Genomic DNA, 26196 nt, shown 5'->3' with positions numbered 1-26196 from the left:
TGAGCATTCAAGACTGAATCAGTTTAATAAGAATATTGGTCTTGCACTTTTCCAGTATCACAAGTTCTGCATTTTCTAATAATTACAAAGCAATGTTCAACAGAACACAAAATACCGTTCTTGAAAATAATTTTTGAAAGACAGAATACACATTGAGAAATGCTAACTTCCTACTCTATGGTAGTTATTTGCATTTAAAGAATCCCTTCCTCTCAATGATGCAATCAGTGTTCATTCTGACAGAAAGCAAGAGCCCTGCACTGGTCCAGTGCCAGAGGAATGAGATAGCTATTTAGAAACAAGAGGTCCTTTTTTCTGGGCCTGCAGTAGGAGACAAGCAAGACAATCAGAGGAGGGCAGATAAAGTTTTACTTCTCGGGTATCACCACTGAGACAGTATGCTCACCAGCATGAGACTGAACCTCTTTCATTATCCAGTTATTAAAGCATCCAATGTCCACAAGTCTAGGTATTATTGGTTGAACCAGAGCAAGACAATACTTAGATTCACAGTTCACTTGATGGGTTGAACACATGCTACTTAACAGCACATACACAGCTGACCATAAATATTATTAGAAGCTCTACTTGTTCAGTAGCCTAGACATTGCTGCATGCACATGGTTCTAACAACTTCTTTTTAAACCTACGCAAGCATGATTTGGCTCCAATACCATTTCTAAAAGACCACAGCAACTATGCATCACAGGACTGGCTAGGCCAACTCTCATGCTCATACATTACCCAACACCTATTTAGCAAACCACCACAAACTAGTTATCTTACTCTTGTATAAATTTGATTTTGTTCCTAAACTAAAACCTCAAATACTCAATTCCCAAACACTGAGGATTTCAGTTAGAGATGCCACACTTAAACGCTAAGTACTAAAAGTGAAATTCTGAGCAAAGAACACTGTGTATAGTTTAAAGTGCAAACTAGGATGCAAATGCTAAACTGCAGGCATGATGGAAGGCTTCACAACAGAACTAAACGGGGTATGTGTGGAAATGGACAACACAATGACTACTGTTTCAAGGAAATAGCAAGCACCTCTGGTCTACTATTATTTAGACTGAAAACCACAAACACTATTATGCTTTAAGCCATTTTAGCTCCACTGACGTCAAAAGGACAAAAATAGACCTATATCAAAGGACTCTTGCTTAAAATGAGTTTCCAGCTAAGCTCCTAAGCACATTCAGAAGACCTGAATGCACCACATCAAGGCTAGAGACAGAGAATAGACTCCCTCCCTCCCACTCCCCAGGTTGGGTTGTGAGAGAGATTACTGCTTATGGCACACACACACTCACCCTATTTTTGCTTCTAGACATTCTCATGTGTGCATGCGTGTACATGCATGCACGCACGCACACAGTCATCTTCCAAGTCCTGTCTGGGACAAATACACCCTAGAAATCATGGTGAACAACTCCTTGCCTTCAGCCCAAAGACTTTAACAATATAAACTAACTGAAAAGTAAATTTGAAACAACAGAACTTCAAAACTTAACAAGAGTACATGACTAGGAATGGAGGACAAACACAAAGACACAACACCACATCAGAATCATAAAGGAACCAAGGGGCAGGGGAAAAGCTCAGCATATGAAGCTACTACTTTCTCAGGAAGAGAAATATCATTCTTTTCACATTGAGAACTCCCCCCCTCCCACCCTTAAGTTTATGATCACATTGAATGGGGATGTGCAGCAACATCAGGTAGATAGATCCATCACCATCTTGAGCTCTGGGACAGAGCAGTTTTAAGAGATTAAATTGAATATTTGTGCAAAATAACGAAGCAATGGAGAGGCTAACTCTTCTTCTTCAGAGTGCCCATCCTCACCCTTTAGATGCACAGACAGGGTATTTTAAAGGGGCACCATTGTGGCAAATGGTACACTGCCCACATTGAGGCCCTTGCCTTCTAGAGTCAGCTGGAAGCTGTCCCTGTGCTTTGTGACTTTCTCTCTTCCAGTTAGTTCCGTTTCTTCTTCAGTTCATCCAAAAATAACATGAAATAAAATGCACAAATCATTCGTCTAGTTCCAAAAAATCTGTTCCTTCTTTTCCACTCATCTCCCCCAGCAAAATTACAAGGGATTTGGAAAGCCAGGAAATAAAGAAAAAAATCAAATTGCACAAATGTTGTAGATTAAGCAGCTTCAAGGCAGTAAATCTGAGGTTAAAGATCCAGGAAAGAGGACCGGGAGGGAGAGAGTGAAGACAGAGGGAAAAAATCAATTTGCAGGGCACTAGGTGGCAGCCAGGCCCAAAGCACATGCCCTTTTTGTGACATGGAAAATGATTACGACGGCTCTGCCCGCCCCAATCCCAGGGACTGACAAAAGGCAGGGGTGCTCGGAGGTGCGAGGGGCACATCCCTCGGAGAAGGTGCCGGGGGGGCGGGGGAGAGGAGCCGGGCGGCCGGAGCGCCAGGCCAGGGAGGGGCGGCGCGGGAGACGGTGAGCCGGGAGGCCCGCGCTGGCTGCACCGCGGCAGAAAATGCGGAGGGGATCTGCCCGGTGCCGGCTGCCCGAGCAAAGCGGGGGAAGGGAGGAAGTGTCCGGGGCCTGCTGCACCGGAGCCAGCGGGCGGGGCGCAGGGGGCGCTCCGTCGACCGCCTGCCTTGGGGCCTTGTGCCGCCAGCTCATTTCTTGGAGCTCTGGGTCTTCTTGGGCAGCAGCACGGCCTGGATATTGGGCAGGACCCCGCCCTGGGCGATGGTCACGCCGCCCAGCAGCTTGTTGAGCTCCTCGTCGTTGCGGATGGCCAGCTGCAGGTGCCGGGGGATGATCCGCGTCTTCTTGTTGTCCCGCGCGGCGTTGCCAGCCAGCTCCAGGATTTCAGCCGAGAGGTACTCGAGCACGGCCGCTAAATACACGGGCGCCCCGGCGCCCACCCGCTCGGCGTAGTTACCCTTCCGCAGCAGCCGGTGCACGCGGCCCACGGGGAACTGCAGGCCTGCCCTGGAGGAGCGGGACTTGGCTTTGGCTCGGGCTTTGCCGCCGGATTTCCCTCGGCCGGACATCACGGGAGGGCGCGCGGGCCAGGAGGCGACGCCGGCGCTCGTTTGCTAAGCGGGCAGACGGCAAGCGGCGGCCTCGCCTGGATAACGGGGAAGAAAACGACACCAGCGTTAGCACAGCGCCACGGGGCGGGAGGGGGGGAAACGTCGGGACGGGGCGCCGGCTAGGCGGCTATTTAGACGCGCGTGGCAGAGCAGCTCCCCCCGCAGCCCGGCCTGGCGAGCAACCCGAGCACGGGGCGTAGCGAGGTCGGCCGCGCTGCCGCTTCGCGCGTCTCCGGCGAGCGCCGTCTCCCCGGGATTCCCTCACCCCGAGCGCCTTCGCCAGCGATCGACCTGCCCGAAGAGCCGCAGCTGCAATGACAACAAGCGCGAGACGCTGAAGGATATAAATCCAAGCCCAGCCTGGCGGCGGCCTCCCATTGGCGGCGATGGGAGCAGAGCGGCGCTCTCATTGGCGAGTATTCCGATCCCTGATTTGCATAGCAGCTCGCGTCGTCCATGTTCGGACGCGGGATGGAGCTGAAGCGGTAGCAGGCGCGCAGGCTTGGCCGCCTGCAAAGAGAGCTGCTGGTAAAGCATATTAATGTGCAGTAGCAGCGGCTTTGGGAGACGCAGGGGTCTTTGGCACTGTGTGACAAAGGGATGCAGCGAGGAGCTTTCTTTCCTTGCTTCTGCTAACGTGGCGCCACTTGGAACAGCCAGCCTCTGTTTGGACGTAGGACAAGAAAGCAGCAGCCAAGCTGAGTGTGTTTCTCCTTCCAAGTTCAATTTCCTGGATTTACTTTGTCTTCCGCATCGCAGCTGGTGACTAACTGGCAGGTGCAAACACACGCTTGAGATCAATACGGCTGCCCTAGGAGCAGCCATGAAGGCGAACATAAGGAAATGTGCGTTTTCAGAAAGGAACTTAAAGCAGGTCCTTAAAAGGAGCCCAACAGGATGACACCTTCTTCTCCTATTTATCTGTGTGTCCTTTCAGAGGACGCTTCTTATTTATTTATAGCTCCTTGCTGCTATGGGTTGCTTTCCTTCCCCTCTTTCTGCAAGTCTTATTAGTGGGACCTTAGCACCTGGATACACAAAAGGAACAGTTCAATATTGGCGAAACTGGCTTTTTCATTGACACAACTGAGAGAACAGCCAACCAATGGTAAAGATAAGACCATTACCAAAAATATTACTATAGTGCTTAAAGTGCAGGAAGCACATTGCTTACATTCTCTGTAGAACATCTCATTACAGTAAGATCATCCTCCACGTGCAGATGGAAGGATAAGAGGCTTTGGTTTGCCTGAGGGCTTCGGGTCAATGGCCAGGGCTCCTTCACATGACCAGCCAAAGGGCAACAGGTGTTGAGCAAGAGCGGTGTCAGGTACTGAAACGATCTGGGGCTTGGGCACCCTGGAAACAAGAAAATGCACAGATGTTGGGCTGAGACTCGGGGGATTTCTAGTTGCCAGTTGGCCATGAAGTTCACTGGGTGACCTTAAGGCCAGTCACTGCCTCTCAGCCTAACATGAGAGGAGAAGGGAGCGGAGACGTGTTATGTAAGATGCCTTAGGTTGCTTGCAGGAGAAAAGGCAGTATATCAATCAATCAACCATGGCCTATGCATGGGTTAACCTTCAAATAACTCTCATTGCCTAGGCCTGGATGACACGACAAGCCACAGCAATGCCAGGCAGTGTTTGCACATTCATAATGGTACACTACATGCCTAGAGAGTTGCTTAGAGCAGTCATGGGCTCTCCCACACTAGAGACATCCAGAAACAAACTGGACAGCCATCCAAGTGGGACGGTGTAAATTGGTGACCTGCAACAACAGAGGATTGGACCCAGGGGCCTTCTTGGCCCCTTCCTACTATTCTATGAGTCTGTGCACCATGGCATCTTAAGGTTAATTAACCCATTTTGGTCTGTCATATCATCTGAACCAGGTCAGAGTTTCTGAATGCATTTTACATTGCCTTGTAAAAGCTTGGTGCAAGTGACCAAAGTGTTTAGTGATCATTCATATTGTCCATAATCATTCTCTTGGGAAGTGTGGAACATGCTGAAAACCTCTTCTAGTGATTTCCAGATTTTACAAGATCTACAGGAAGTTAGAGAAGAATATCTTCTATTCTAGATTCAATGGGAGTTCCTGAAATGTATTTCAGAACATTAAACCTGCAAAATAAATGGGACTAGGATTGGGAGGTAAATCTCTAGAAGGAATCAGAGATTTCTAGACATCACAGTAAGCATGTATTTTCAAATACAGATTTAAACAGGACAGGTGATACAGTCTTCCCCTCTTTGTAAAAAAAAAAATCACTTCAGATTTTTCTCCTTCCCCACAGTAGCTCTCTTTCACAACCCAATCTATTTATTCTCTTAACCTCTGGAGGACAAAACAAAGGGAGCTGGCCTTCTTCCCACTGGTGTGGAATAGAAGAGTGAAAGAGAAGACAGCTGCAAGTGTTTTTTTAAAAAGATTGTTTTCTGCCTTCTCTTACCAAGTCAGTTAATTTATAAAGCTAACCTCTTAAAATAAACAAACAAAGCTACCTGAAGTTGGAAGGAGCCAGCTGACACAAAGGTAGTCAGAAGAAATATATTCTCCAGATGAGGGTCTTTGGCTACTGCTGCCAAGTTCTAGGACTGTTGTAGAAGACAGTAAAAGATCAGTATGAGGAGGTAGATTCACAGATGGAAAAATGGACTGAGCATCAGATGGAACTTGGGATTGATGAAGCCATATTTTCCACACAGCCCACTAGTCAGATCTACAGTATTCCCACAACGGGGAGAAGCCCTTGCTGGTGCAATTCAGAACTAGAGGACAGACTTGCTTCCAAAAATGGTTTACAAGCTCCCTGAACAGTCTTACTTACCAAAAAACAAAGACTCTCTAAATCTTTTGAGTGACTTAGTTGAAGGCTGGACACTATTAAAGTTTGCAAGAGGGATGGGTTTTCTACAAACTGCCACAGGTACAGCAATCCTATATCTGCATTACTCTGGGCCTGATACACTGCTGCTACACTGGCAGAACAATCATTGCATCCAACTTATACACAGCCCAGGAAGGAAGGGAAAAATCATTAACCAGTAAAAATAAAAACGATACAGATGTTTTTAGTGTTTCTGAAAACTGCTAGGGGCAGACACTCTGCTAGCAAGAATGCCTTTGTCATACCACACACAAACCCCCTGTGCACGCGCGCATGCACACACACACACACACACACACACACACAATGAAGATTGAATCTATTGCAAATAAGACTTCCTTCTCCTACCTTGGTGGGTAAAGTGAAATCCACCAAGCCCTTCTGGCTCATCAAGAACAAGTTGTATGTTCCTGTCCAATTTTGTTTGCTCTCGCTTGACTAAACTATTCGGAATACAAAAGCTTTCCATGATATCCAAGGCCAGAAGCTTGGTTGGCTGCATGGTTTAGCCAGCCAGGATTGTAAATCTAAGATTGTTCTTATTGGCTTGCAAAGGATGCAACAAACAGACCCCGTGTTCAGCCATCATGGTAAGCTTTAATTTTCTGGTTTAGCCACTTGTGTCAGCACCAAGAGCTAAGCAGAAGTAATGGGTTGTGTGCATAAGCTTAGGCCCTGGTTACCTTAAGGAGCACCTGCACCCATATGTCTTTACCCGGCCTTTGAAATCTATGCAGGGGGCCTTCCTGTGTGAGCCATCCCATAGGAAGGTGAGAGGGAAGGCTGCTAGGAAGCCTTTTCTGCAGTTGCTCCTCATATTTGGAATGCTCTCCCTAAGGAGATTTGCCTGGCGCCTTCCTTACACTCTTTTTGGCGCTAGGCAGAGAACTTCCCTTTAAAAAATATTTTAATAGTTAATGCCACTCAACCTTCTGTTTTGTATTTTTATCCGTATTTTATTAACATTGTATTTTAATGTATTGTAATTAGTTTATTCTATTTTATCATATGACTGTGAGCCACCCAGAGGTGCTGTGGTACAATTGGGCGGCATAAAAATGTTTTAAATAAATAAGTGTATAACTAGATCACAATAAGCTAGAATACTTCAGAAAAGTCTGTGTGTGTAATGGTTAATATGTGACATTCTCCCCGAGTACAGCTATTCAGTCTAGAAAAATAAATTATCCAGCATAGGACTGACCAATTTCCTACCAATGTAGAAAGCTTAGCTTGCAGTTGCAAACAATCCCAGAACCCAGAGATCTCTGTTCTAAAACAGGGTGGAAAGCAATGGGAAATAAAATGGCCAATGCAGTTCTGTCGAAGTATGACAATCTCACGTATCCATTGATGGGGGTTGAGCTGCCAGGTGACTGATCAGGAAAAACATTGTTACTGTCGTGTTGTAACCTATCTGTTGTATTGTACTTTAAATTAAGTTTTATTATTGTAAACCACCTGAAGTGCAGTGTGGTGGAAAGGTGTGGTATTAATCAAAATCAATCAATATATCAGAATTGTGGCAGATAGCTCAATGAAAATATTGATCTGTTATTCAGCAGTTACAAATTCCATGTGAAGGATTGTTAGGAAAGGGATTAAAGAAACCTGAAAATACAGTAATATCTTTTGCACAGCCTAAATTGTGATCACACTTGGAATACTGTGTATAGTTCTTATTTTAGAACACTTGTAGAGCTAGAGCTGAACAGTGAGAGACTGATAAAAAATGTACATCACACAGCACAAAGTTACTTGCTCCAGGATGTTATTCACAACTTAAGGTGGCTTTAAAAGGCAATTAGACAAATGCATAGAAGTAAAAGCTATCAATGGTCACACATCATGACAGCTCTATGTTACCTCAAAGATCAGAGGCAACTATTTTTAACTATTTATGGCTGTAATATGATTTTAATATATATTTATATTTTTGGCTTTTATGTAAACCATCTTGAAATTTTATAACCATCAGATAGTATATAAGAAATTTTAAGTAAATAAAATAGACTTGGCCCTGAATGGTTGTTGCTTGGGAAGAAAGTGGGAGAGGGCTATTAGGTCTTGCCTGTGAGCTTTTCTGGCTGGCCACTATGTGGAACTAAGGGGACTCAACAAGGATTTGCTCTCACCCATCAGGGCTGTGAACTTACAGGATGCTTTTCTTGCTAGATTAATGAGAACAGTGATTTTTAAAAAGCTTTTCATATGTGACCCAAGTTTAAACATTCATTCAGGGAAGAGAAATTCTGAAATCACCTGTGCTGTTAATCAACCAGCTGATGGCATTCTTCCCTGTGTGTGTGGAAGCCTTTTCCCTGGGGCTCATTGCCTCCACAGCTGCTGCTGTCACTTCTTAAATACTGTCAACTGCATTTCAGGTGTAGAGGATAGCCCAAGGGATTTCATTTTATTTTTTTTAGCAAAAAAGAAAAATGTGAAGCATATTGCCCACACAATTAAAATATAAGGGAAATAAAAAGATGAAATGGTACAGGAAAATAAAACAAAGAAAAGGCAGCAAAGGCCTCAGAACCGCTGAAGAGCAAGAAGATGGTGCCCACTCTGACTTTATAGGCATGCACAGAATCACAGTTGCCCACTCGGGGAAGAGGCAACAATACTGATTCCTGTTTAGAGTTCTGAGTGACCAATTCTATGGTCAATGGAGAAGGGGAAAAGAGCATCCTTTCTGGTAAGATGGTACAGGCAAAATTGGGACCAGCACTAACAGTGATTTTGTTGTGCTTCAGATACTGTGCTGTGATTTTGATTGGGATTTCCCCAGATTGCTTTGAGGAACAATGAGATCTACTGTTTAAAATGTCTAGAATACTGAACCAATGCACGACTGCAAACACTCCTGGCCTTTTACTATTAAATCCTTAAATATCCAGGGTATATGTAGTCAAAGTTCTCACAAAGTTCTTCTCACAAGAAGAAACACTGTTATTGATTAGTTGGAATTCAGCAATATGCAAAACATTAATAGGCTTTTAAAAACAATCATTATTTTAAAGGTGAGTAATTAATGCTCTTGAAAGAGTCTGCCTCTTGCCAAAGTCATAGCTTGAACAGTCTCCTTTGTTAAAGCTTTATTAAAAAACTAAAAACAATACATTTGCTTTATCAATTCTGATAGATCACTTTTTAGTAGGACAGTATTCTTCAACAAAGTAGAGTCCCAGAATATTTTTATCCTGTTGAAAAGAATGGTCTTCTTTCAAGAATTCTTAACATCTGTCATTCTCTTTGAGATTTTCATTTGACAAAAAACCTTCAAAAGTAGACTTGTGATATAGTTTAGTTCTCACCAGATACAGAAAGACTAATACTAGTTACAAATGAACAACCCAAAAGAAAGATTTCATTTCTCATTATCAAAATATCCAATTTCTCATTTAAAATGAGGACTATTTTAGCCATGTGCAGAACTTATAGTTACCACTATTAATAAGGCTGGTGTTTGCAAAGCAGACCAGAATGTCCACCTTTTCCACAAACACTAACATACTGAAGTTTTAACACTCATCTTCTCACCACAAGTTTGGATAGCTAACAGATGCATATAGAACTCCACTGAAGCAGCTTCCCCACCAATATAGCTAATACTTAGAAAGTCCTTGAAAGAGACATCCAGGTCTTGGGTAACAAACAAAACTTTAATTTCATAGTAGCAGTTCTTGGTCATTAACAGTGATCTGTTTCCTCCACAGTTAGTGGAATCAATCCAAAAAGTAAACTGAATGAACACTGGGGCAAGAAATACACAAAAAAGAATCCTTTTTTCTCTCCTAGGAAAAATATATTGATGTTTAAGTCTTCCATATCTTATGTATTTGGAGCGGATGTAGTCTCTGGGTTGGCAAGGAAAAGTCAGTGCTGCATACAGAATCCATATTTCAGTTTGTACTAGCAACAACATAGAAATGTTGTCAAGGCCTATCTGCTTGGCATCAGTGTACTGTCAGAACACTTGAAATTCCATACCACAAATTTTACTAATTTACAAATTAGTGAAAGCTCCAGTTAAACATGCATGTGTCTAAAGACAAATTCACTGGGCATGTTTGCAAATAAGATGAGAAGTCCAAGAAGTCACTGATTTCTGGGTTGCTTTGCAGAAGGTTCCCCATCTTCCTGCTTAAGCCACTGGTACATTAAGCTTGTACTGGTTTTCTTAGGTGTTTCTGCTTTGATGAACTGGCTGGACCATCTTGGTAAACCATCATCATCGTACTCCTTCTTGGGAGATTCGTTTTTCAGCCAGTTCAACATCATTTTGCTGCTTGCACTAGCTTTGGCATCCTGGAAGACATAAAACAATGGGGTGGAGCAGAAATCACTATTACAAATCACAGTTCCACGAGGATCTATGGATTAGTACCTGCAGTATCATACAATAATTTAGTCAAAGTAAAATACGTCTTGCTGTGAGTAAAAAATTAACATTTTTATCCTCCAAAGAAGTAAAAGAATTCAACTGGTTTGATTCCTTTGTTAAAGGGTGAATGTTAAAAATAAATCTCTCTATATTTAATCCCTTCTTAACCTTTTCAGAATCTCTTCAAATAATCTTAGAAGGTTTGATGCACACAACCAATCTTGATAGCAGGTAACCAACCTGGACACTATAAATAATGCCACAGAACAGATACAATCTCTGTGTGATTTGGGTTCATTTCCCCTTTATTTTGTAACATGGACATAAATGCAACTTCACTTAAATTGTACAGTAAAATTTTCAGAAAGATGTTACCAAATTGTACCTTTTTAAGGTCCAGTTGAATGGGTACAATACATTCTGGTGTATTGTTTCGGGAATTGTTCACTATAGTTGATACTGGATGAAAGGCAAGGTTTTCTGAGGAGTGGATAAGCTTAAGTGCTTCTTGTGTAGGGACTTCTCCAAAGTCTAGCCATTTTCTAACAGCTTCATCCCCATCCAGGATAGCTGGCATCCTGAACAAATAAAAAGCTTAAAATAATCTCACTGATGAAAGTAACAGACAAATTAGTCCACAATATGGAATTATTGAAAAACTTCAATAAGACCCAAATTCCAAAAATCAAGATGATGATCAGGGAGGAGAATCTAGCATGAAAATGCAGGATATTCATTCAAAAGTGGCTCGATTTCTCAAAGGACTGGAGTGAGATACCATTCACTGAAGGATTTACATAAAGCCCAGAAAACTTGCCACCCAATGCAAGTTTTTACTGTTCAGATGCTGATCGTTAAAGAGGGCAAATTTTAAAGAAGCAGGAAGAGCTTTTGACCTCCATGTTCTGACTTTACTTTGAAGTAATACATAAAGTTACACTAATTGGTACACAGAGCAAGAAATCAGGTGATGGGTACTGTGACTTATGAAGTATTATCCTCTTCTACTTCCATATTATAATATGCTGCACAACAAATGCATATTCAGTTTAACTTCCTTGCCTTTGATGGATGAAGCTTACAACTTTAGAAGCATATACTGTGATGATAGTGTAGCTGTATAATGCTTCTCCTCCATCAAGGGGCTCCCAGCAATCAAAAATACCAGCCATGGTAAGTAGCCTCCTGCCCTTTGAATGTTCTTCCTCTTCCTCCGCAGCTGGTTTGTTGAACTGCAAAATAAAAGGACTGCATTATCAATAATGACATTTAGCAGGAATGCAATCCCCCTGAGAAAAGAATGAACTTCACCTCTCTGGACAGATGAACCACCCACCAGCAGTACTTCCATGTCACTGGGACTGAGCTTCAGCATGTTTGCCCTTATCCAGCCCATCACTACCTCTAGGCCTTAATAACTGAGATACATCCTATAAACCATTGCTCTTTGGAAACATACATGCACCGAACTGCTGAAACGGGTATTCACGCTGAGGAGCAACTTTATTCTCAAAGTACATAGTATGCATGTTACAGAGCATCATGCAAGTGGGCCAAACTGAAGTATGCCTGAACCACTAAGAAAGTATCTGCTGATGGGACCCCAAAGATGCAAATGTGCATTTCATTTTCACTACTATCACTACCACAGAATAGGCTCAGTAACAAGCCTTTGACTTGAGACTTCCATCATTCGCATTCTAGGTATCTCTGACATGACTTCATCATGTTAGCAGTCTGGGGAATGTTCTGACACTACAATGATCTGACAAGCTTTGACAATACAGCAGGAATGAACTCTTTGTGGCCCTCCAGATGGCTTTGGCCTACAAGTCATGTAAGCCCTAGCCATTATTTCAAAATACAGCTGTTAGACTTGGCATTAGGGATACGGCTCCACTGGTATATTCTAAGCACAAAGTGGTTTTATGGCTTGGGACCTAGATATGTGAGGGAAATCTTCTCTCAGGAGGACCATCCATCCTTAAAGGCCTTCCTTTGATTCCCTCTGCCAAATGAAGCAAGACGGGTGGCGAGAGGAGACAGGTCATTTTGGTTTTGGCACCTCCCTTGTTGGATCCTCTGCCTAGGGAGCTTGGCTTGGTGCCTATGATAAGGTCTTAGATGCCAGGCAAGCCTGGTTAGTTGTCAGGCTTTTAAACTCTGCTATCATTGTTTTAATGCTTTCTTTGCATTTTATTTATTATTGTAAACAGCCCTGGAAATTTTGAATTGAACTACATATAAGATTCGTTTAAATATCAAAGTATCATTTAGATCTATAAAAGAATAACGCTTCTGTCACCTTACTCTGCTGAATGCGTAGTATGATCAAAAGAAAAAGGAGTCACATTACTTTCAGCAATAGGTACCTAAAGGCTGGCTTTTCCTTATGGGGAAGAGTGATCCCAGATAACTTTGTTTCTTTGATGCATATCTATTTGTACCATCTCAGATTGGCGGGGGAGGAGTGCTTCAGCAGGTTGAATGAAAGATTGCAGGTTTAGGAGCATCTTCCTACCCTGCATTCCAAAATCCTTTATCCAAGCCATTTCTATAGCTGTGCCACAAGTAGTGTCATGACCCAGGCCTCACAAAACTTCTCTCACACTGCAATAGCAGCTAATAAGGCCTGAAAGTGGGAAAGTGGAAGCACAGTGCTGTCTACTTCATTCAGATAAGTTTGACATGCATATTATTAGCAACTGAATTCCTGCTAATAGTAACCGAGTTTCTTTACCCTTCTTTACTAAAGCAACAGCAGGTGCCACACAAGTGCTGAAGGACCAAAAAAGCTACCTGCACTTGACTTAGTAAGAACTTATAGTTACTACTCACAATACCAAGCAGTATTTATGAATAAGGTGGAAAGACCTTGTGCAAAAAACCAAAGCCAATGTTTTCAACATTGCTTTAATCACACAGACCAGAATCATAGACCCCAAACTTAGTTGGAAGATGCAAATAAGAAAATAAGAGTAAAGAAGTCTAAATCATAATATAAATGCACTACTGTTATACCAATTTTTTCTCATTCTGGGGGAAGTAAATGAAATAAGGTTGTTTCTGTCCATTATGTTGTTGCCATTCATAGTAGCCATCAGCCAGTACCACACAGCGCTTGCCTTTTTCAAGGGGCTTCTTTGAGGGCAGGGAAAGAGAGAGAGAAAGCAACAGGGACATATCAGTCTATGCAAGTAGTAACATAAAATACATTTAAAACCATACATTTGGTGTGGGAGGACTTTAATAGCAGTTCATATTGGATTCTATGAAATGATCCTCAAAAAATTGAGAGTTCACATGAAGCGGAGTTAATGACTTCTTCCTCTTGGTCCCCCATTTTCTTCTCCTTGTGGAGAAAGCTCAGTAGTTGTGTTCTGGTTATTTCAGAGTGCTACTCTGCCAAGTTCTGCCTTGATTATTTAGAAGTTTGTTAGGAATATGAAAAGTTTACCCTGCTTCTGAGCAGACATGCAGACCCTTGGTATTTGGAATGCTATTTCAAAGTTTTGCTGGAGGTTTAATTCCTGCCTGCTTCTGAGTACAGATGCAGAAGCTTGTTCTCAGTAAGAATCACATTTTGCTCCCAGTCTCTTTATCTTTAGCACATGCCCCCATAAGACCATTTTTATATTTGCATTTATTAGTTTTATATCCCACTTTTTTCTTATGAACTCAAAGCGGTTTATATCATTCTCTTCCTCCTTCCTCTTAATCTTCCCAGATTGGAACTTAACCCTTAAACTGAAAAAGGCTCAGCACCTCTGAGATATGGATTCCTCGATCATCACTGACTTATGAATTCACCATAATTCAAAGCAGTGAAATAATCTCTTTGCTGAAATGACTGTTCCTCATTTGGTTCCTCATCTCTTATATGCTACTGATTAACTGATCTTGTTAAAAATGATAGTGACAGGGAAAAGTTCTACTGCTGTACCTGCTTCCAGTGCAGCCAAAGTTACCTTTTAGAATGCCAATTCTATGGTTTTGACATATACAAGAAATAGCAATTCCCCAGGAAAGAGGAATCTAGGGAAACCTAGAGAAAGCTCCAGAGTCAGAACAAGTAGGGTACTAGGTAAGCACTAAGTAATCCCCAACAACATTGGCTAACCTGCTATATCATCACAGAATACACTTAAAAGTGTTTTTCCATTCTGTTAGAAGCATGGATGCTCTTGGTAGAAAAATGGCTCAGAGAGACAAGGAGAACTGATTAGCTTTTCCAAGTGATTCCTGCATCCTCAGTTGAGCATATGCCCCTTCTTGGTGACTGCTTCTTTGCTAATCAAGGCCCTCAACACAGGCATATGGGAGTGCAAAGGGTAGACAAGCTGATGGTAGAAAAAATATGTATATACCTTTAAGTGAGCTTTTAATAGAATTCTGCTTGTACTGCTCTATTTCTAACAGCCTTCCAGACAGTCGGTCTTATTGGTGTTTTCTCTCATCTAACCTGCACAAAACCCAAGCAGCAGGTTATCTCGAAGCAGCTCTGTCAGGCACAGCATGTGAAATACTAGCACCTGCTGGGTTCTTCCCTTTCAGAAAAATCAAGATGCTGAGTTCACAGCATGCAGTTCAGAATTATTTACATTTGGTACAGGTGGACAACTGTTGCAAGTACTGCAATGAAAACGCTTTAGTTTTCCTGTCTAGCTCAACAGGCATGAAAAGCATAGCCAGAAGACAAATACAAAAATATTTATTTTCCAAATGGAAAGCCACACAAAAACTAACCTTATAGGAGACTTTCTCCATCAAGGTATCACTCCGACAATTGGAAGTTTTATACTGCATTTTAGATGGGTCACTTTCCTTAAACCAAGCTGGAACCAGTCCCCAGCGCATAGCCACAAGGACACGCTCAGAGGACTCGGCATCCTTTCATTAAAGCAGAACAGAAAGAAATATTGAAAGGCATTAGAAGATTGTAAGGTAATCAAAGCCTCTGTTCCAAAACAGAGTGTGAAGAGCTGCAAATGCAGATCTTTTAAACAGCAAAAATCCTGCTGATCAGCTGCTGTAGGGTGAGGGCAGCAGCTAAATCTAGTATTCCCCATTTCAAATCATCAGAATTCTACCTTTTATACAGGAGACCACATATGCAGCCACAGCCACTGGATAAGGGAAGAGATGATTGTGTGTATCTTTCACACACAATGCACAATTCTTAACATGCACAGTTCTCCATTCAGCTGGAATACACATTTTAATGTTTTACATGTTTACAGATGTCTCCGAGCTGAATCTAGGTGAAAGAATATTCTAAATTTCTGCTTTGTGTGTCATTGTGGAAATAACAGACAGGCTTTAGCCAGCACAGGTATCGATGCCTGATAATGAACCCTTCCCCCACCCTGGACATTTTTATATTTAAAAGTACACAACAAACTTAATTACTTTTAAAGGAAGCTGTATATATTTTTGAAGACTGCATCAGCCTAATGTTGGATAAGCTTACATCTACTATATGTAAGCTATGTTTGCATGTGCTATAGGAAAAAAACCCCCAACAAATCACAAGCGTAATGCTGAAGGAATTTTGACATTATAGTCAGAATAAAATATGAAAATAGGTTATAAATAGAGCATTAAAAACATTAGTTAATACAGAGGCTGAACTGCAGCTAGTACCTCTATGCTACTGAAACCATCAACAATGCCTTCCTTCCTAGGGAATATTTGTAGCTATTAACTACAGCGAAATGCACACACGTTTTACACTGTTCTTTATGCTCTCAGCTAGACACTCATAAATATACTGGAACAGTCTTCAAATTGGACAGTGCAACCCAATTCATGTTTACTCAGAAGCAGTTCTCACTAAGCTCAGTGGGCCGACTCCCTAGTGTGCTTAAGGCTGCAATCCTATGCACACTCAGCTGGAAGAAAGTCCATTGTATTGTTAATTGTTACCCACTAAGACCCCAAAGAAATATGCATAGGATTGCATTATGTACCCACTTCAAATTGTATCTCCCACTGTCTCTATGCATCATTTCCTGCAGTTTTCTCAGCTGAAACAATTGAAACAGACCAAGAGGTTTCACTTCTTCTTTTTGCCAAATTAGCTTCCAGTGCAAGCCTGTACGTAACTTTTAGAGTGTTTTCAATGAACTGAAAACAATACAAAAATAGTCTTACTGTCCTGCAATATTACAATGTAGATACACAGCAAAATATAAAATATGGTACAAGCTCATTAGTCTTGGATTCAATATGAGTTTTGCTTAATGGCAAAAGTACTGAAATTAGTTCATTAAGGATAGCAAATGTTAACATCCACTGCACAAGAATAATGTGGTAGGTGAGTATCAAAGAGCTAGGCATTCAGCCCTTTTCCAGTTTGCCCTCCACGTACAGAAGTAGCTATTATTCTATTATTCTTCTCTGGCAAAGCACAATACAATAGCTGCCAGAGTGGGAAATGGTAGAGAAGGCAGGCAGACATATTTGCTATTCGGCTTGCTACAAAAACTGATATTCATCCCAATATAGGGCAAATGACAGGATTTGTGGCAGTACTTGGTTTTTTCTCTCCTTTGTAAATTTGTCAACAACTAGAACCCATGCAAACTCTTGGCTAAAGTAGGGAAATGTTATGCTTGAAAAGGTAACTGTGTAGAGGTTTAAAGTATATGCATGTGCACTGATTTAAGACTCATTTATTTTAAGTTACTGAATATCTTCACACTTGCACTATAAGCCTTCACAGGTGCAGGTGTTTATCTTCTGATGTTTGAGCAGTTAGCTTTACTGTAAAATGGAAAACATTATTAAATTTCAATACAACAGTGTGTGGATATGTATTTGTTTATGTCCTGGACAATGCTGAAACATTTTTTAAAAATCACATTTACAGCACTTCAGGAGAGATACGGGAGATATCACCGTATTTAGACTGCAGTGCATCACTGCAGGTTAATACAAATGTCTGCCTAAGGGAAAGGTCAGTATTCTTTCTTTTCAACAGACATTTCTCTCATATTCTCATACAGACTGGCAGCTCCATCCTCAGTATTGGATTATGCAGAAGTAACAAGAAAATACTTGCGCACCACAACATACAATTTTAGCACCAGCATGCACAGTTCTGCATACTGCCATCTGTGCCATTGACACAGATGTTTCAGTCATGATTGATTCAGCAGAGCTGTTAGCTACAACAACCAAGGGCATTAGTGGGGGATAACTTGGATCTACTGCGTTACATCTGACTCAACTTATTTCCAGATTATTTTAAGTTGCTGCGTATCTATGCTGCAGTGAACATCACTCTGTATGAATCTTACACCTTTAGGCGATTTGCCATTCATACTTTCACATTAAATTTTGCTGTAGGAAGACGACCAGTAGTCTTGGAAACAAGACATTCCCTTAGCACAGAGTAAGTGACCGTTGGCTCTCCATGTATTAATGGACTACAACTCCCATCATATTCAGCCACTAGCCCTGTAACTGGAGCTGATAGGAATTGAAGCCCATCATCATCTGGTGGGCAACAGACAACTCACTCTTGCCTCAGCAAAAACAGGAACTTTTCAAATGGTTATGACTATACCTCACTGTCAGAATCACAGCTGAAGGTAATTTTGGTTTTAATTCTCTAAACAAAGGTTGACTGGTCAAAATTTGGCCCCAAGTGTAAATTAAAAATTGCCAAAGCATTGCTTCTTTAGACAAAAAAAAATATTTTCTAGAAGATCACAGACCCGTAGAATATAACAGGTGTCCTTAACTGAAGAATGTTAATGCTCCACTGAATTCCACAGAGCAAATACCACAGTTCCTCTTATTTGTGAATATTTGATTCTGCAGCTCTAGCAAAAATACAATCTATGGATGTAAAAACCAAATATGATCCAGATGAACACATAATTTAGGGGGCTCACCTTCTCAAAGTGCTGTAGGGAGAGAAGCACAGGGCTATAAGATTGTGGGCTCTTATTGTAAGATGGACTATATTTGTCAGCATTTTTCCATTCAGGATGCCTTTCTCTCCCCTGATTATCAAGGTATGCACAGGCCCGGCGAAGACGATCTGCTCCCAGAATAACAGCTGTGCGCCCACACATTCTTCACGAGTGACCTGCTGAAAACAAAGGAACTTACGTCAGTGACCTATGAATCAAATCTAGAAACAGGTACATGGAGGTAAGTAGTCCTATTACCCTTCAACCTGCAGCTTTAAAATGATGCAATTTCACACACTTTTCGAGAGTTTGCTGCATCATAATGGACTCTCTTAAATTTTATATTCTCCTTACAATCCCGCAAAATATTAAGAAATTACTACTAAGACAAAAGCAAAGTAAAATATGATTAATTCATTGTAATAATATAAACAGGTCAAAATAGTACAGCCAGTATAATCCATAGAAATTGGAAATACTGCCTCTTATCGTAGAGGTAGCACAAAGCATTCAGCAAGTTGCCTAATCCCTTCTTGAAGCAATTTGAGTTGGTAGCCATTACCACATCCTGTGGTAGCAGGTTCTATAAATGAACAATACACTGTGTGAAGCACTTCCTTTTGAATAACTTGAATTTTCCACCATTCTGTTTATTAGATGACCCAGATTCTGGTAGTATAAGAGAGGGAGAAAAACTTTTCTATCATCTGGATACTCATAATTTTATAAACCCCGGTCATGTCATCCTGCAAGCTAAAAAGCCCCCTTTTACAACCTTTCCTCATAGAGAAATTGCCTGAATCCCTAGATCATTTTGTCTGTCACTCTTTACACTCTTTACCTTTGACAGGTTGGCAACCAGAATTGAACAGAGTATCCAAAGTGTGGTAGCACTATAAAATAATGTAAACATGTTATCATCTGCAGAGTTTGGACCCCTTTCCTAATGGTCCCCAACAGGAAAGTCACCTTTTTCACAGCTGCCATATCCTTGGTCAAGCTGTATTTGAACTATGCACTTTGACATATGATCCTTTTCTTGGTCAGTCCTTACCAACCCAGACCCTACCAAGGTATTATGTAATGATTTTTCTCCTTAATGTACATTATTTACTCATCCTTACACTGAAGCACTTTTGCTTATTGTTGTCCATTCACCAGTCTGGAGAGATTTTTTTTGGAACTCTTTACAACCCTCTTTTGTTTTTATCATCCTGAATAATTATGTATTGTCAGCAAACTTGGGCCACCTCATTGTGTATCCTTAACTCTAGCTCACTTATGAACAAATTAAAAAGTATTGGCCCAACAGAGAACTTGGGGAGGGAGCCTATTTCTTCATCTCTCACCACTGTCCACCTTAGTTTCTCAAAGTCCCTTCCTGACAAATTATGTTCAAGTAAATATGCCTCTATGCCTTTCGCAATGAATACAAAGAAGTCACTCAGCTTCTTTGAAGTCTCCTTATCTTTATTTATTTACAGTACTGGTATACTGCTCCATGTCTACACAGACTCTGGAGGAGGGAACAATAACAAATAAAAAGGTAAGAGAGTCAGAGCAGTGCAGGGTAACATTGCAACTGTGGCTGGTTAGTTCAGGAAGCTTCCTGAAATAAACTGTTTTCTGGAGGTGCAAAAGAAAATGGTGCCAGAGCCTCCCTAACCAGGAGCAGGAGGGATCCAGGGGCAGGAGGGTCCAGAGAAATGCAGCTTTCTGGTGGGCTCTAATTCGGCCGTAGGACGGTCCACGAGGAACCTCAAGGAGAATGACCTCCACAGCCCTCACTGAGAAGGCAGATTGGGAAGCGAGAAGGCTATTTCTATCACAGGGATGCTTTTTCCATCCTGTCTTTTTTTCTTTTTCCTCCTGTGAGAAGCCCGGGAAGCTTCTGCAGCCCTCCTCCCCATTTTATCCTCTCGACGACTCTATGAGGTAGTTTAGGCCGAGTGGAGGCCATAACCCGTCTCCCTCGTCCGGGCCCGGCGCTCCAGCCGCCACGGCACGCTTGCTCTCGAGATGGCCCCAAGCTGTTGGGGGTTTTCCGTCTCGTCCCGGGACCTTAACCTGGCCCGGTGGAGAAAAGGTGCCAGCCGGCACCTTTGACACACTCTTGTCGTCTAACCCTCGCGATCAAAAGAGAAAAAAGCCTTCCGAAGTTTGCTAAGAACCAGCGACCTCACAAAGCTCTGCAATGTGCCTCCTTTCCTTCCCCTTCCCTCTCCGTTCAGGAGTCAAAAGGTCCCCAGAAGCTCTGAGAGGAAACGGAGGAGGGGAAGGAGCAGGGCGCCTTTGTTACCTGGGAGGAAAAGGAGGAATTTCGAGTCGACGGAACGAAGCTACTAATGGAGTCGTCACAAGGGGGAAAGCGAGCAGGGCGTTAGCACGTCAGAAGGCGCCCCTGCCGTGGCTCTTCCTTTCAGCTTCTCGGCCGCCTCCCGCGGTTTACTCCGCTCTCACGAGACGGAGACGGAGGAGAAGGCGAAAGCGAAGGCGAAGGGAGGCTCCTCAGAGCAGGAGCGGCGGTGGGGCGGGACTCCGCGGCGCCCTCACCAGCTTTTGGCGCCTCCCGGCGTTGCGGTCGCTTCCCCTGATCCAGCTCCGGCCTAGTAGTGACGTCGACCCGACCCGGTCGCTGGTTCTTCCCCCGCGTCTCTCGGCGGCCGTTTTGAAAGCGCTGCCTCGGAAGCCAGGCAGTGGGTCAAGCCCCTTCGCTCTCCTTGCGGGCCGCGGGGGATGCATACCTCCTTGCTCTCCTTTAAGCATTTTCATGCACACACAGGACTGAGCCCCGGAGCCGGTCTTTAAAAAAACAAAACCAAAACCAAACCTGTCAGGTGCAGTTCAGGAGCACCCTTGAGCACGTGCAGAGGCCTTCTCTGTTTCCACCAAGCGATAAACCGCAAGGTGTCCTCAAATTTTCAAAGGGTTTGGACAGAGGAGAGTCACGTTCAAGTGCCAAGGCAAAGTCCGAGCTCAGAAAGCAGGTGCCTCATATGTGGGTATGACCTATGAGCAGACCTACGCTTGTATAAACTTGTCTAAGTCAAATTTAGTTCTGCTTTGTACAGGATGTATGATCTCGGGGGAAATCTTGCACATGTAAGTGTTCCAGTGTTATATTCAAATATTCTGTGTACCAGTCGTGCTTGCATTTTGCTGACATGGATGGCAGAGCTGGAGTGTTAACAATAGACAAGCTGTTGGGTATTTATATTTAAATATAGCTAGGCAGGTGTGGAGCAAATACGTACATAGGTAAGGGCTTTCTGTGAAGCCTTTGTCCTGTACAAAATCAATTCTATGCATGAAGCAGAGTGTTCATAAATACACTGGATATGTGCAAGAAGGGAATCACAGCCAAAAGGCACTTCCATTCACAAATGGGATCTCTATTTCTCTCCTGTCCCCCACCAAAGTAATGCAACAGAGCAGTTTACCAGCTCATTCTGCACAGTCTATGAAAGATTTCTATCTAACCAGCCTCAAAGGACAGTTGGCTGACTTCGATCTTCTAGCAGGAATTGCGAGATAAAAATGAAAAACTAATGTATGGTAGCTTGTGCGGAAACTGGCAGCGAGGCTTAGGAAATAAAGAAAACGAGCCTTCTAGGAAATCTTGAACCCCAGAATCTTAGTCTACAGCACATAATCCCTATATGTTCCCCACATATTCCCCATTTGCAGAATTAGAGTTAAATAAAGTCTGATTCAATTGAATGTGTAGAGGAATTCATTTTCCTGGGATCACTGATTACTCACAGCGGTGAATGCAGTACAGAAATAAAGCAACAAATTTCACTAGGTCGTATGGCAATGACAGGCATGAATTGAGTGTGGAAAAACAAGAACATCAGCTTAGCAACCAAGTGCAGATTGGGCCAAGTGATAATTTTTCCTATTGCAACCTACAGTTGTGAAAGTTGGACAATGAAAAAGATAGACAAGAGGAAAATTGATTCATTCAAACTGTGGTGGTGGTGGGGGTTCCTACATATTCCATGGAGAGCGGGAGTCATGAACAAGCAGATGCTGGAGCATATTAAACCAGATGCATCCCTGGTTGGCAAGATGACAAAGCTGAGACTCACATACTGGTATTTTGGCCACATTATGCAATCAAGTTCATTAGAAAAAGATATGCTTGGAATGCTCAGTGGCAAGAGAAAAATCAGGTCGCCAAGAGCAAGGTGGTTAGACTCCACCAAAGAGGATGCAGGCCAGAGCATAGTTCAGCTGAAAGAGGTGGCACAGGATTGGAAAGGGTGGTGAGATTTGACCCATAGGCTCTCTTATAGTTGGATACAACTGAACAACTGAACAGCAGCAAAGTCTGATTCTATATATGTTAACTTTGGCAAAAAAATCTATTTTAATCAGAGTCTGAAGTACATAGTGCTGGAGCAGTTGGGGTCATGTTTTGTGCAGAATTGTACTGTGCTGCCAAATCACTATTATTTTAACTTTTTAAAAACCATTTGCAGACATTAGATTTTGAAAAAAAAAAACTAGATGCTCTCTGGCTAAATGTTCTTAGTAATTTAGTTGCTGCAAACCTGCCTATGAGCAGTTATGCAATAAAATGAGCAAGTAAGAATGTATATTAGTTTCCTGTAGCTCTCTAGAACATCAATTTTTATGAGTATATTTTTCATTTATGGCATGGAAATCTTAATTCACAGTACTAAAATTTCAAATTCACCACATCCAAGAAATGCAGCTCAATTATCAGTGCAAGAACTTTTGTGGGTATTCCATGAATTCTGTACTAGGTACAGGCTCAGCATAAAACAGGCAACTGGGATTTTGAACAAAAATTAAATGATAGATACTATATTATAAATTGGGATTTATTTTTAGATTACTACTCATTTGATAGCACTGAGTATCTGATAGCATTTCACTTTACAATCCTAAAAAGGAAGACTTGACTGACAGATTGTGAACTTCTTGAGATTACCCAGTGAACAAAGGCAAATCCAATTTACTCAACAATACAACCTCCCCACCCCAATTTTGATTTCATGTTAGCATGGCAATATTTAATTATTTTAACAAATAAATTACCTAAGCAAGGTTTCAGCTGATTAAATTTGGGAAGGATAACTTTAATAGGCAGGGACCAAATTTCAGTGAGCAGCAATGAGAGTCGGGAGCCAATTCCTGGAGAAGGCTATCAATGGCTACTAGTCCTGAAAGCTATAGGATACCCCCAGATAAGAGGCACTATGCCTGCATGGACCATTTGGTGGGGTACTTGGGAGGGAGAGTCCACTTGCACTCCTGTCCTTCTTATGGGTTTTCCTGCAAGCAGTTAGTTGCCTGGTGTGTGAAGAGAATGCTGGACTAGAGGCACCCTTGATTTGATCTGGCATGGCTCTTAAGGGTGCACTTAAAAAATAATGTTACTATGAAAGGAAAGAGTATAAATAAAGAGAATATAAAGAATAAAAGAAAGGGAAATCTCTGAAGGACGCCCATGCTAGTAATATGTACTTTCATTATAAATGCTTTGGTTTGGAGGCAGATTAAACAACTACAGTTATTTAAATGATTGCCCAGCTCAATACGCAACACCTATCTGAATCTTCTCTATCAGGTTCTGAGTTAGATTTCTCATGAAATAAAATCAAACATACACCTGCTTGTCCTGGATCCAATGAACCAAATCTAGATGCAGGTAGAGTTTCAGGCAGTTTAGCCAATGAGAGATTATCCATCCGCTCTCACAAACTCAGGATCAGAATTTGGAGGGAACCTTGTAGACTACATAGTCCGATGTTGTTTGAGGCAGAAAAATCCTAAACATGAACATTCCCAACAAATGACTGACCGGCCTGCCTGTTTCCTCTCAATGTTGAGAAGATCACAAACCGGCATATAAAGTGACCATATTCCTGGGCAGCCTGTTTTCAATTAGAGTCTATGCTTTTGTTTGTGTAGCTGCATGCATTTGCTTTACACATGTTAACGTTCTGTTTAGAGGGTCAATATATGAGGGTTCAGCCAGGCAAGCTTTAATCAACAGAGGATAGAAAGACAATCTGACAAATCCAGGGAATATCTTTCGGGCACTAGGCAGGCCAACAGCTATGTAAACAAAGACTTTAGCAACAGCTATGAAAGCAGATGGTAAAAGCCAAACACCCCAAACATCTGAGCTATGGGAAGAAAGCATGTAGGAAAGACCAGAGAATACATATTTGCTGTAAACAAGTATTTTCAAAACACAGCCTTGCTGAAAAGGAAATAACTGATAGTAATAATGGGGCATTTAGAGGAGGAAAAAGTGTTTTTATACTGAATATATTATCATTTTCAACAACTTTTATGCTGATTATCTTTAAACCAGGTATTTTGGGCAGAACACCTAAAATGATAAATTGTGTGTGAGACATGTATCTGCAAAGATTTGTACCATATAGGTTGACTCAGCGAGAGCCAGGATTGGTTTGAGCTTTCCAAGAGTAACTCCTATGCATAATGAGTAAAATGGTCTTTATATGCCCTCTATAAACTGTTCCTCTTCTTGCAAAACCATATAGATGTGAAAAGACTGGTGAGATACAGCAGCATTTTGTAACTATAATGACTAGCCCAATTGGGTACCCTCCAGATGTTTTAGACTACAATTTCTAAAATTCCTAGACATTAGCCAAGCTGGCTGAAGTTGATGGAAGCTGGCATTCCAAAATATCCAGAAGGCATACATTTGGGGAAAGCTGCTATACTCTAATTAAATGCTGGATTATGTGGCACAGCATGTGCATATAAAATTGCAGAATATAGTAAAGCATAGCATTAGCTTTACTAAAACCAACTTAAAAACACATGAATATGTCTGTAATAGAAACTTGTGGCTGTCCTCTTAAAATAAGTGGCATTTAGAAAGATGAAATAACATGACTAGCAAACATTTATTTGACTGTTCTTTTTTTCCAGATATTGCAAAATACAAAAGAGAGAGAGAGATTGCACAGTAATCTACTGCTTTAGGGTCAGGCTGACTCTTAGGATAGCCCTGTGCCTTTTTCTTTAGCATTTAAAATTACTTTGGCAGAGTGTGATTTGGAATCCCTTCCAGAAACAGCTCTTTATAGCAAGAAGGGTTCTTCTTATAGCATATAAGAAAAGAAAAACTGGCCTTGACTAGAGCCAGCTAATTTTGATACAAACATGCTGTACATCAACATGTAGGTATTTGTTGGTATTTTTTCAGTACAACAGGAGCAAGAAATGGTGACCCTATACACTTAATTTCCTTTCAAATTTCAGCGAGCACCAAGATAGCCTTTCCGCAATACCATGACACATGCATGTATTTTAAAGTTTCTGTAAGGAAGCTAAACCTTGGCACGGCTATTGAGAGAAAAAATCAGGTTATTTTTATAATCTGTTTGGAAGGACTTAATTGTCCTGACTGTAAAGGCTCTCATTGTTCACAGTAGGTATCTGACACGCTGTTACCACAATTAGAGCCCATAAAAACAACTTCAGGATCCTTTGTCAGTGAAGCCTTCCAGTTTGGTATGAAAAGTGATGCTCTTTCAAAGTGGCCTAGAGATTCTGAAAGAAATGACCTATTCAGACCTTCATAAACCTCTTAGCATCCCTTACAAACGCTCTTGGGCTTTAATCCACACAAGTAATCTTTATTTTCTAATTAGAAAAAGAGCTGATGCCAGTATTCTAATGATCCCCTCAGCATCCAAAATAGTGAGAAGAGATTTCCAATACCCCCTTCAACTTCGGAATTTGAAATGCAAAGTCCTAAAATGTGCCTAGCCAACAGAGGCCATGATGACATCCACAGGAAGCTCTTCTCTACTCCGCGCAGTGACTTGCATCGTCACGTTGTCTGTCAGGACAAGGCGAGCGCGAACCAAGAGGTCGTGACCACCCCGAAACACAC

General features: G+C 41.9%; 3 protein-coding genes and 1 long non-coding RNA gene across 8 annotated transcripts in view; 1 reads left to right on the top strand and 3 right to left on the bottom strand.

Moving 5' to 3' along the window:
- LOC123034325 (histone H2A type 2-B-like) lies at window positions 1-3992 on the bottom strand. Its single transcript, XM_044451623.1, has 2 exons — window positions 3345-3992; window positions 1-3114 (listed from the first exon to the last, which is right to left on the bottom strand). Exon 2 carries the CDS (start codon window positions 3035-3037, stop codon window positions 2657-2659), a length of 381 nt encoding a protein of 126 aa, XP_044307558.1. The 5' UTR covers window positions 3038-3114; window positions 3345-3992; the 3' UTR covers window positions 1-2656.
- On the top strand, window positions 2727-26113 carry LOC123034326. Its single transcript, XR_006416722.1, has 4 exons — window positions 2727-2863; window positions 18387-18525; window positions 19769-19830; window positions 25990-26113. It is a non-coding gene; the product is annotated as an uncharacterized LOC123034326 (long non-coding RNA).
- On the bottom strand, window positions 9059-20832 carry HMCES (5-hydroxymethylcytosine binding, ES cell specific). Of its 4 annotated transcripts, none has more exons than XM_044451618.1 (7): window positions 20584-20828; window positions 18264-18460; window positions 15109-15252; window positions 13384-13503; window positions 11425-11594; window positions 10748-10940; window positions 9059-10286 (listed from the first exon to the last, which is right to left on the bottom strand). In XM_044451618.1, the coding sequence occupies exons 2-7, from the start codon at window positions 18444-18446 to the stop codon at window positions 10077-10079; spliced, it is 1020 nt and encodes a 339-aa protein (XP_044307553.1). In that variant the 5' UTR covers window positions 18447-18460; window positions 20584-20828; the 3' UTR covers window positions 9059-10076. The 4 variants fall into 4 exon arrangements, with proteins under 4 accessions (XP_044307553.1, XP_044307552.1, XP_044307555.1 ...); XM_044451617.1 differs by having other exon boundaries at window positions 18264-18463; window positions 20584-20827; XM_044451620.1 differs by lacking the exon at window positions 15109-15252 and having other exon boundaries at window positions 18264-18463; window positions 20584-20832.
- Window positions 25183-26196, bottom strand: part of COPG1 (COPI coat complex subunit gamma 1) — a 28325-nt gene continuing 27311 nt past the window's right edge. For both annotated transcript variants that reach the window (XM_044451615.1, XM_044451616.1), the window contains exon 24: window positions 25183-26196. In XM_044451615.1, the coding sequence (XP_044307550.1) occupies window positions 26066-26196 (131 nt within the window). In that variant the 3' untranslated portion in view covers window positions 25183-26065.

The sequence above is a fragment of the Varanus komodoensis genome, unplaced genomic scaffold (genome assembly GCF_004798865.1).
Source record: "Varanus komodoensis strain SLA01 unplaced genomic scaffold, ASM479886v1 scaffold6_2, whole genome shotgun sequence".
NCBI lineage: Eukaryota > Metazoa > Chordata > Lepidosauria > Squamata > Varanidae > Varanus > Varanus komodoensis.
This window is presented reverse-complemented; position numbering and strand designations above follow the sequence as displayed.

Bases quoted from the DNA above. Each gene is read 5' to 3' on its own strand.
- HMCES (XM_044451618.1), bottom strand. From the start codon at position 18,446: ATGTGTGGGCGCACAGCTGTTATTCTGGGAGCAGATCGTCTTCGCCGG. The intron at 11,595-13,383 runs GTATAACAGTAG...TTTATTTTGCAG, and splicing joins CCCAGAATGAGAAAAAATTG to TTCAACAAACCAGCTGCGGA. The intron at 10,287-10,747 runs GTACAATTTGGT...TATGTCTTCCAG, and splicing joins TTCAACTGGACCTTAAAAAG to GATGCCAAAGCTAGTGCAAG.
- LOC123034325 (XM_044451623.1), bottom strand. From the start codon at position 3,037: ATGTCCGGCCGAGGGAAATCCGGCGGCAAAGCCCGAGCCAAAGCCAAG.